This window comes from Falco rusticolus, chromosome 4 (assembly GCF_015220075.1).
Source record: "Falco rusticolus isolate bFalRus1 chromosome 4, bFalRus1.pri, whole genome shotgun sequence".
Classification (NCBI taxonomy): domain Eukaryota; kingdom Metazoa; phylum Chordata; class Aves; order Falconiformes; family Falconidae; genus Falco; species Falco rusticolus.
In genome coordinates this window covers 26,593,759-26,604,863 of record NC_051190.1, presented here as the reverse complement: position 1 = coordinate 26,604,863, position 11,105 = coordinate 26,593,759, and the positions used below count along the sequence as shown (strand labels likewise).

The following is an 11,105-nucleotide window of genomic DNA, read 5'->3' as shown; positions in this document are numbered from 1 at the left end:
GTTGGCCCTCTGGTCTCTCAATCCATGGCACATTGCTGCGGTGCCCAGGGCTTCCAAGAATGAGCCCAGACCGGCACAGCGGGAGCAGCCCAGGGCTCCAACCTGGCCAACCTGTTGTCTGAGCACCCAATCATCCTCGCTCTGCTGAAATTCCCTGGCCGAAACCACCCAGAGCCCTCCTGGGTTTAGTAACAGACAGAGGACCAGGTGCCCGAGGCAGTGGGGGCAGATACCGCTGCCCTGGCCTGTCCCCTGCCTGTCCCTGCCCACTGCCCACCCTGGCTAACACCAGTGGCTGGGATCGTCCTGACCCAAAGAGCAGAGGCAGAAGACAAACTGCTGATTTTGGGACACTGCAGCTCCTCCTGGCCAGGAGATGGGGGAGTGGTCCTGGGGCTGCCCGTGTTTGGGGGGCGCAGGGAAAGCTGCGGCCGCTGTGATTCCCGTATAATTCTTGTACATCAACAGTCATTCCTCAGGTTGGAACGGCTGGAGAAGTGAGCGAAGACCCAAAGGAATTATTCGCAGCCTTCAGCTTGTGAGATTTTTTAAGCTTATAAAGCTGGTGAGGCAGGGAAGCGGCTGGCTGAGCGGAGGGAGTGTCTGTGTCTGCACCTGCACCGCGCAGGGACCTGCAGCCGGAGCCCACCACGGAGCCACCCAGGGGAAGGGGCTTGGGCTGATGCTTCCCAGCATGTTCAGGTTTGGGGTGGATGCTCCTGTGCCTGCTCCTCCTGAGGCTGTTTCAGGGCTCCGTGGGGACACGGTGGACGCGCTGACCTGCAAAGGGGCCCCCATGTGCCCCCGCCCTCCTGCTCCAGCCACCTCTGGCCGGCAAGCCCACGGCAGGGGCTGTGTCCCACCAGCAGCCTCGTACCAAACAAGTTTCTGTCATTTTACCACTCCAACAAGAGCTATTTTTACAGTAAATCTTTCCAAAATAGAAACCAGAAACACCCACAGGCGATGACCAAGCCCAGGTGCTGCAGGACCGGTTGCTCGGTGGGGGACAGGGATGGGGACAAGAGCTGGGAGCACCAGGGGATGGCAAACCCCACTCAGCACCACGCTGGCAGGGCCAGGGACCCTTTGCAAAGGCTGATGCCCCCAAACCCAGCCAAGCAGGTGGTACAGGCAGCCGGCCAGCCCTGCTGACTGCTCTCACCCTTCCCTTTTCCCAGGACAAATGCTCAGATAACGTTTGCTGCTGCAAAGCATCGGGCTCATCCCAGTTTTCATCACACAGCCTCGGAAAGGCTTTGCTTCCTTTTTTTGGTCTCCTTCTTCGTGGCATGTGCTGGATGGCATTGCAGGGCATGGTCAGAGACTGCAGGGTGGAAGGTGTAAAAAAGGAAATGGGATTGTCTGTGATGGAGGCAAAAAGGACAGGCGCAAGGGAAGCACCTCCTGGAGGGGTGCTGAGCCCATCACCGAGGACCCCTCTGTTCTGCACCCGTTGCTGTATAAAATACATTCCCGAATAGCTCAGAGGTTTTTCACTCACTGGGAGGACCTTTGTCTCCATCAGAAATTACCACACCAGAGGATTTAACTCATTTGTCGCAAAGTTCAAAGTGACCTTTGAGAAAGAAGAAAAAACCCAACCCCAAACCCAGAAGAGAAAGCAGCTTTACCAAACAGTGTTGAGAAACGGCCCCGTCACACCCCGTTTTCAGAGCAACATCCCCACCCCGCAGCAGATAAGTGCCGAGCCATCCCAGTGCTGCCCATCCCCGGCCACCGCAGGTGGGTGAGCACCTTGCTGGATCCTCCTCGCTGAGCCAAATACCCCTGGACAGAGCGACTCGGCAAGGCCACCGGTGGGATTTGGGGAACATATTGAGACTTAGTGGGAAAACTACTCACATCTGGTGCCAAGGGCAATAAGCTAATTGCTCTGGGCAGCCCATCGATGGCACTTCTAGGATGGGGGGTTATTCTCTATCGGGGGTTTCTAGCTAAGGGATGGGGAGTTGGGTACAGGGGGAAGGCAATGCCTGCTGGTGCTCCTCCACTGGGTCACACTGGATTTCTCCCAGTCTGTGCTGGTATGGTCCCATGCGGAGCCAGGGGATGGACAGGGACCCTGTCCCTGCAGGGCACAGGTGGGAGCAGGGCTTTGGTGTCAGGGAGGACAAGTTATTGTGGAGTTTCTTTTAATGATGGACGGAGAATGAAATTTTGTTTTCTGTTATACAGGACTTAAAATCTCTCCCTCGGTTGTGGAGGGGTTGTGCTGGCACTTGCAGAGCACGGGGGGCACGCTGACCCCGGACTGAGGGGGCTCCCACAGCTCCAGCCCCAGTACTGGACCAGAGAATCGGCTGCAGGACCCCTCAGCGCCTTCCCAGCCCGGCCAGCACCTCGCACCGTCCCGAGCGTGGGACACGGCTCCCACCCGTGCGCTGAGCTTGCCTGACCTGTGCCAAGGACAAAGCCCTGGCACGAGCAGCATGGTGCGGGCAGCCCCGGCCCCAGCAGCCGTCGCTCTCTGCCTCTGTGAGTTACCTGCGAGTTACATCTTGTCCCCCTAAGGCTGACCCTGCCCCAGGACCCCCTTCCACCCCCCGGCCCTGGGGATGCTCCAGCTGCTTCTCATTCCCAACCGGCACTGCCCGCGCTCTGCCTCCTGCTCCCGCCGGCATCCCCGGGCAGCGGGAGCTTTTCCCAGCTGCAGTGGCAGGGCGTTGGGCATCGCACAGACGGATTTCAGGGGGCAGATCCTACGTGCCTGCTAGCTGTCCCCTAAACCCACCCGGAGCCCCCTGGGTTGCCTGGGCTGGCGCAGGCTGCAGGGCGCTGCAGGGGCTGCTTTCCGCACGGTGCTCCCCAGCACTTACTAAACATTATTAAATTGATGAAAATAAGGTCCTTTCCAGACTTTAACCCTGGAGCTGCCTTAGAACAGCCCCCGACCACCTGCGCGTAGGGTCGCAGGTGCTGGTAATGTGGATGCTTTATAACCGGCTCCCGCTTCGTTGCAGGTTTCTCCGCAGACCTCGTGAAAGCCGCAGTGGTGAGTCACCGCCAGCTGCTCCGGCAGCTCCCAACACGCCAGGGCTTTGCCAAAACCTCACAGCTGGTGCCGGCAGTGGCAGAGCTGCTGCAGTTCCCCCAGCCCTTGGCTCCAGGGAGGCAAAGCTGTGGCCTCGCCACTGTCCCCGTCCATCTCCCATCCCATCCCTTGTTCACCCGCTGCCCAGCAGCCTCCCTGCCCTGCTCCCAAACCGAGGGCTGGGAGCCTAAACGTGCTGGGCACCTGGCTGTCGCCCCAGCTCCGGGAAGCAAGGACAGACCCGTCGCTGAAGGGTCCCCACTGCTGAGAGCAGCTGTGGTGGCTTTTGTCCCCATGCGTAACCCAGGGCGGCCTCAGGATGCTGCGGTTCCCGGCTCCCTGGGGTTTGCAGGGAGCAGCAGCTGGTCTGGGTGCTCCAGCCGGATCAGATCCCATTCCCCGCTTGGTCCCTGCATTTCAAAGCCTTTCCCATTCCTTGCTGGGGCTGAGCATCCCCCCACCCTCCTCCCCAGGCCGCCCTGACCATCGGAGCTGTCCTGTCTGCCACAGAGCAACACAGCGAGTAAGTACCAGCCCCAGCCGGGGACTCTGACAGGCAGGGGGAGTCTTGGGGGGTGCAGGCAGTGGGGCTGGCATGGTAGATGTTGCATTTCTCCCCACATCCCTGTGACAGGTCACTGGGGCTGGGAGAGGATTTACAGCCTTGTGCAGCCGGTTTGGTGCTGGCACCCAGGCTGGGATTTCAGCTGCATCGGCTTTTGTTGTAGCACAAACACACCAAGAATTTCCTTTCTTTTACGGGGCTGACACAGATGTACCAGGAGCCTCCCCGCAGCTAAAAGCCAGGCTCTGCTGGCTTCAATCTCTCTCCCAAAGCCTGGGGTATGGTGGGCACCTCTGCCACCTGCCTGGCCGTAGGGTGAACATCCTGACGCCTGCAGGGTATCCCCTTGGCAGCGCCCCAGCGCTGCCATCAGGGGACTTTCTCATGAGACCCCGTGTTATTCCCACTTACCCCATGCAGAGTGGTCAGAGTGAAGGGCGATTTCCCAAGGGAACTGGTGGGTTTGTCCTCCACGGGGAGCTAAAGCAGATGGTGAAATGTAACTGCTTTTCCCCAATGCAGCCTCTCAGCGCCGGCCCTGCAAAGCTTCCAGTGCATCCCAGCCAGCGACCTGCCTGCTGCCGACATCCTCGCCTTTGCCCAGGGACTGCAAAACAGAACAGCAGAGCTGAGCAGCGCCCAGGTGGGCAGGGGCAGGAGTGGGGCATGCAACCCCCCGGAGCCTGACAGGGCATGGGGAGCCGGGGGGTGCCGGGGCGAAGGGGCTCTCACCACCTTGGCATTGACAAGACGAGCCTCTCTCCGCCCAGCTGTCCTGCCTGGCCAGGCTGCTCGCTGCCAGGAACCTGACGGCTGATTTTGGCCAGTACCCACCAGACCTGCTGCTCTTCTTCGAGTGAGTATCGAGGGCGGCACACGGCTGCAGTTTTGGGGCTGAATCACACCACGCGGTGCTGGCCAGTGCGGCCCTGGCACAGCCCGGGCATGCGGGAGCTCTGCGGTGGGGGAAGAGTTAACCTCTGCAGGCACCTCCAGACCCGAATGGGGCATCTGCATCCCTGCAGACCCCCCGGTCCTCTCCTCACCCTACTCCTCTCTGAGGCTGGGGCCAGGCTGGCCATGGCATGGGGCGCACGGGGATGGTCCATGCCCGAGCCATCCTCCCCAGGGTAGGAGACCCCCAGCCCCACGCAACCCAGCAGCTCATTGCTCAGAAAGCCACAACAGTTTAAAACTACTTTCCCCATGCCCACAAAAACCACAAATTAAAGATCTCCTGACTGGACACGAGCAGCCTCTTTGTCCCCGACTCTTGCTCCCTTGCAGTTTGACCGAGGTGCGTGGTGGGACCTGCGGAGCGTTTTATGCCCGGGCTTCCCGCGGGAACCTGGACCTGCTGCCCAGGGGCTCAGCCCGGCGGACAGGGCTGCTGCGTGGGGCGCTGGCCTGCCTGGTGAGTGGGGGCTGAGCCGGGGCGGCCAGGGCCCCCCCAGGGGCAGCCAGGGTCCCCCGTGCCCCTCGCCAGGCGTTTGCACAAGGGCTGGTTTGACTCTGCCAGGGGGTGAGGAGCAGCCGCCTGCGCCCAGAGCAGCTCAACAGCCTCGGGGCACTGGTGTGCGACATGGAGCCAGAGACCATCGTGGCCTCAGACCCCAGCGTCCTGGAGAGCCTGAAGCTCTGCCCAGCGCTCACAGGGGCCCAGCGAGATGCCCTCAACGCCGTGCTCCTTGGGGGGGGCACAGTGTATGGGTAAGGAGCCTTCATCTGCTCTGGTGGGGGTGGGCAATGAGCAGGAGGGATGGTGCCCGTGGGATGCTGAGCTGGTCCTTCTCCCAATGACCACAGGGATCCTTCAAGCTGGGATTTACAGACTCTGCAAAATCTGGGGCCGCTCGTGCTGGCTTTGAACCAGACCACGCTGAACTTGGTGGCTGAGGTAAGCCCCCTCCTTGGGACCCCAGGGTGAGCTGCCCTCAGCCAGGCCAGCCCCAAGGCTGCGGGACCCAGCACCCCCTGCCCCCCCGGCAGGCAGCACGGGAGGCTTTCGGCAGCAGCATCACGGCTGCGTACGGCAGCCAAGGACGTTCCCAGCGGCAGAAATCCCTGACCCTCCTCAGGGCCTTCGCGGCAGCATCAGCTTCCCGTCCCAGGCTGAAGCGGAGCACGGACCGTGAGTGTTTCCCTTCGCGGTGGCCAGTCTGGACCAGCTCAGAGCTCTTGGGGGGTGTAGTACCCCCGGTGTGGGTTAGCATCTGGGCACCCGCAGGGAGGGGGACAGGAGTGGGCAGAAAGCGGTGGGATTCCCATAACATAACTGGGGTGATGGGGGAAATGTCCTTCCAGCACCTGGGAGCGGGAATATGGCAGCAGCAGCCGGGAAGGAGCCGGCAGGGGAGCAAACCCAGGCCAGGGCAGCGCCAGGGTGGGCTGCGGCACGACCGGAGGGTGCTGGTGGGCGATGTGGGAAAGGGCTCACCTTGCCAGACCGTTCCGAGTTGCCTTTGACAGGAGAAAGCATTTGTGCCTGCAGAAACAGCACCCGCTTCCGCAGGAATAGCTTTAAGGAAAGCAAGCAAACAAGGGTCTTCGTGGGCTGGGGGGCCAGCGGGTGGGAGGATGACTCGCGGTCCCAGCCGGTGGCCTGAGCCACGTCACTGCCATTCCCTGTTCCTTCACCAGGTTCTCCTGAGGGGCTGGTGGGACCCCGTGGCAGGACCGGGGCGGGGGGGAGGCCGCCTGGTGACCTGCTCCCGCTGCCCGCAGGCTGCCTGTCCGCGCCCATCACGGCCAGCACCATCGCTGGCCCCTTCTTACTCATCGACTACGACACCAGGGAGCAGTTCGACCTGTGCCTGAGCAATGAGGTTTTAAAAGCAAACCTGGGGGCTCTGCTGGAACAGCCGCTCACCGTGGAGTACCTCCTGGTCGTGAAAGCGAAGCTGGAGCAGGTGACGGTGGCACAGGGCAGGAGCCCCCCCGCCGCCCCCCTGTTAGCATGGGCACGCTGCGGGACAGGCAGGACCTGCTGTGCTGCGTCGCCAGCTGCGGGGATGAAGGCACCCAGGAGGTTCTTTGCACCCATTTCTGCCTTCTTTTCCCTTCCCTGACCCTCTTTTCTGCCCTGCTGGCCTGACCCTACAGATTTACCCTTCGGGGATCCCAGAGGAGCAGCTGAAGCTGTTGGGGCCACTGTCCCGCCAGTACACGGTGCAGGAGATCAGTCTGTGGCCGGTGACATCCAGTGACACGCTCTCAGCCCTGCTCAACCCCTCGGATGGCAAGTGGGGAGCTCCCCAGGTAAACCCACAGCACCAGCGGGGGATGGGAACCCAAACGGGGACCGCATGGTGCCCGAGCCCAGCCAGGGGCAAAGGTGTTGCCCGAGCGTGGCACAGCGGTTTTGCAGCACACACGTTTCTACCAGCAGCATCTTCCTTCCCTGCCAGCGTGCAACCACTGAACTTTGTTTCCCAGGTCCAGCAGCTGCTCAGCAGATACCTGACACTGGGAGGCACCTTGACTGGGCCCTTGCTTCGGAAAATCGGTGGAAGACACCTGTGTAATCTGCAGGAGGAGCGGATCAATCAAATATCTCCAGAAGCGATCCAGTAAGCCGCTTTTTAGGGATGCTGTTCAGTCCTGTGAAGCCCCTGGGACCTCGGGGGAAGCGGGCGGTTGGATGGCAGGTCCCCACCTCCGTTTTACCTCTGCCCACTCGCGGGCAGCAGGGTGGCATGGCTGCGTCCCGCTCCCACCCCTGCCCCAGCCACTGGCACTGGAGTGGGGACAGACCACTCATCTCCCCTGGCCGACGAAAGGGCTTTAGTTGTGGTTTGGAGTGGTGCCCCCAGCTCTAACCTGTGACTTTCCCTGCCCCAGGACTGCTGGACAATTAAACATTTCTTCTTGCTCTCAAACCAAGAAGGACCAACTCTACAGAAAAGCCCGGGTGGCCTTTGCTGGCCAGGCTGGCACCAGGGCGTATTACTGCCGGATCTGGCCCTACCTGGGTAGGTGTTCCAGCCTCTGCCCTCCTTCCCATGGCGCCTGAGGTTCGATATCTCTTCCTTGGCCGGGGGGTTTAGCCACGCTAGAGACATGCCTAGCAGTCTCCAAAACCCCTCCAAAAGCGTTGGAAGCGTTTCACGTGTCTAGGTGCGCCATGTGCTTTCTTTAAAGGTGGAGCTCCAGCAAAGGACCTGAAGGATCTGGCTCAAGCTGGCGTTGCCATAGACATGGACATGGACACCTTTCTTGCCCTAAATCCCAACGAACTGCAGGTACGTTCCCGGTACGCTGCTGCCCTTTTCCCTGCTGAAGGGCAGAGCTAGTCGAGGGCTGAGCAGCGGGGTTTGAGGCTGGAGCCCCATCAGATCACCAATTCTCTATTTTTTTTTTACCTTTTAAAATTTTTGTTTGGAAGTTATTACTTGCTCTGCAGTCCTGTTAGAAAAGCGTTTTGTAGCAATGCCGGCTGTGAGGATTAACAAAGATGACGCTGTATGTGTGCTGCAGAAACTCAGCGTCGTGGATGTGAAAAATTTGCTGGGGGAAAACCTCCCTTCCCTGAAGGAAGCTGAGAACGAGACCTCGGTGATGCGCTGGGTGAAGAGACAGTCCCAGCGGGAACTGGACTGCACCCTGGGAATCGGCCTGCAAGGGGGAACGGAGGAACCCGGTCCCACAAGGACGGCTCCCCCTCCTCACCCCACTGCCTCGGCCAGTATCACCCCCACAGCCACCATCCCCGTGCCCACCACCCTCCCCACTGTTGCCGTTAGCAGCCCCCCCCCCGCTAATTCAAGTACCAGCCCCCACAAGGCTCCCACCCCCAGCGCTCTCAGCCCAGCCCCCCCCAAGAGCACTCCCCCCAACGCTTACACCGCTGCCACCTCCGCTGCCAGACCTGCTCTGACCACCAGCTCCATCATCCCATGCTCCATCCACCAGTCTGCCACCTCACATAAGGCCACCCCCTCCTCTGTCAAGCCCAATGCCACCTCTCCCAGCTCTGTCCCACTCCCTGCTCTCACACGCAGGGCCACCACCAGCGCTAGTGCTGGTACCACCCCTAACACCAGCACCCCACTGGTGTCCATGAACCCCCTAGCACCCGGGGGTACCACCCACCCCGCTCCTGCCACTCGTCACACTGTCATGCCTAGCACCCTTGTCCCCAACTCCACCTCTGCCACTGCAGCCACAGAAACAAACCTCCCTTCCCACAAACCCACCCTGACCCCCAACTCTACCGTCTCCACCCAGAAGAGTGTCACCTCATCGACGACAACACTGCTTTGCAAGACCGGTGCCCCTCCGGCATTGCTTGGCCCCTCTTCCACCACCCGCAGCGGTGAAACCACTAAAAAACCACCCGTAGATGTGCCAGAGCCACCGAGGCCAACACCCGGCGGGTACATCAACCTGCAGCCTGAAGCTGGTAAGGTGTGAATGTTCGGCGTCGGGAAAGGCTTACGAACCGCTGGTGAGGCACAAGCCTTCACTGATGAGCAACAGCCGATCTACCTTGCTCCTGGCCAGATTTAATACCGGTGCGCTGTTGCCCCACACAGCTGCTGGCTGGGCAGGTAGTGACGTGTCTCTGCAGGGCATTACAGCCCCTGGGTCTGGAGCGTACTGCCTTCAGACCCTGTGCGCTCTCAAGTCTGGCGAGGTGCACCTTAAGATGTCTCATCACCTTCTGAGCATCCACCGCTTTGCAGAGAGCTGGAGTAATTCCGTTAATGCCAAGGCACGGTACTATTTTTCACAAGGCAAGGACACGGCCTTCCATCTTTTAGCTGCACGTAGTGTTTCTGACTAGGCATCGCTGTAAAGTGCTAAAATCTTTTTTTAGTCCTTTAACCTAACAGAGCTACACTGGTTGCTTTCATGACTCAAACAGATTTACTCCTGCTTTATGCTGGTGAAGGTAAGACTCAGTCCTGCTGCCTACTCCTGGCCAGGTGACATTTATAACCGGGGTGCAGGCATGGTAATGCCACAAAAGACAGAAAAGCGTTGTCCTGACACGGGCGATTCTTCAGGGTATCTGAATCGCAAAGCAACCCTACTGCCCTCACAGCTCACGCATGCTCTTCACCTGGATAATCCAATTCTTTCTGTGTTCTCCACCTAGGATCAGGATCCAGACTCTCCTCCTGCCTACTGCACGTGCTGACTACCGCCGTGGGAAGCTCACTGCTGCGAGGGCTTCTCTGACACTGCCACCTCTAGCACCATACTCACTACATCCTTCCTTTAATTTTCACCATCCTGCAAAATAACGGGGCTGGCAAATTCCCTGCTGAAAAGCAGAAACCCAGGAAAAGAACAGAGTTTGTCCATTTGATACCAGCACAGAATTTTATTACTTTTGAGGATGGGCAATGAAAGGAGGACAGCTATTTTTCCAGCCCAAAACAGCCCAACAGGTACTTACTAGCTAGTTACTCTACATAATAAAATCACCAGCAATATTGACTGGTCTGACAATGTCTTAATGCTGACAGCAGGCCCAGATCTGCCAGCTCTACTCACACTGAGTGGTATTTTCCTTCTAAGCAGTCCCACTGTGGTCTGTCGAAACACTGGGACAACTCAGGGATTCGAGTTACTGGCCGTTGCAAAAGCAGCACAATATGGTGCAGCAACACAGTCTGAAAGCTGAGAGATACACTAAATCGCATTTAACTTGTTTCATGAACTTAGGAGATTTTTTTTTTTATCAAGATTTCCTCAAACTACGCAAAGCCTAGTTATAGGGATGATTAACTGGAGACAGTTTATCTTGATTACTGTTGCAATGCTGTATAATAAAACATCAATCGACTTTTTTTCCCCCTAATGAAATGTGTTCTTTGATGTGCTTTTAGTGCTTTGTATTGCAGTTTTTCTACCTAGGTTAAGTCTAAACAGTTTCCACTTTTTTTGGTCTGACTTCATTCATTATCTAGTGTCTCCTCCTCTAAAGCTCTACTACGAGAAAGCGTTTCCCCTTCCAACTTACACATCTTCCACTTACTAGTCCCATTCTCCATGGGCTGAGGACACTATTGCATGCCATTTGCTGAGACTGTGTCAAGGCATGATGAAACATATCAAGATTGTTATCAGGGGATCAATGCTGTTAAAAACGCAGACTGTCTTGCTTACACCCGGCTCTCTTGCACCCTAGCTAGTGCCCCAGCACCATGGGATGCAGGCAGCCTCTTGCCACCCAGAAGTCTGCAGTGAAGGACAGACCAGGGATATCCTGTTCTCCTTCTGCACAGCATGGACAATGGACATTTATAGTGTCTTTGCAGGCAGGCTCTCCTCCTGGGGGAAAAGGGGGATTTCAGGGACTGGATACAGGTTGCACTGAGGCTTTTTTGAACAGAAATCCCCAATGAATCTAGTACAAAGTTCTTATACCCTCCCCATGAGAAAGCTGAGAACAGCCTCAGCTCTTTAGTGTTGAGTAATCAACACCAAAGAAATTAACAGGCATGTCTTGGGTTTCTGACCATTTAATTTGGACCG

The 11,105-nt window shown here is 58.3% G+C and overlaps 1 protein-coding gene across 1 annotated transcript; it reads left to right on the top strand.

Annotated features, from left to right (window-relative positions):
* Positions 1-2,946: 2,946 nt before the first annotated feature.
* Positions 2,947-11,074, top strand: LOC119147874 (mesothelin-like protein). Its single transcript, XM_037387341.1, has 13 exons — positions 2,947-3,016; positions 3,276-3,334; positions 3,529-3,578; positions 5,181-5,330; positions 5,427-5,517; positions 5,610-5,755; positions 6,313-6,529; positions 6,723-6,878; positions 7,056-7,189; positions 7,461-7,591; positions 7,761-7,861; positions 8,097-9,021; positions 9,721-11,074. Exons 1-13 carry the CDS (start codon positions 2,947-2,949, stop codon positions 9,801-9,803), a joined length of 2,313 nt encoding a protein of 770 aa, XP_037243238.1. The 3' UTR covers positions 9,804-11,074.
* The last annotated feature ends 31 nt before the right edge of the window (positions 11,075-11,105 follow it).

Bases quoted from the DNA above. Each gene is read 5' to 3' on its own strand.
- LOC119147874 (XM_037387341.1), top strand. From the start codon at position 2,947: ATGTGGATGCTTTATAACCGGCTCCCGCTTCGTTGCAGGTTTCTCCGC. The intron at 5,331-5,426 runs GTAAGGAGCCTT...CAATGACCACAG, and splicing joins GGGGGGGGCACAGTGTATGG to GGATCCTTCAAGCTGGGATT. The intron at 9,022-9,720 runs GTAAGGTGTGAA...TTCTCCACCTAG, and splicing joins CAACCTGCAGCCTGAAGCTG to GATCAGGATCCAGACTCTCC.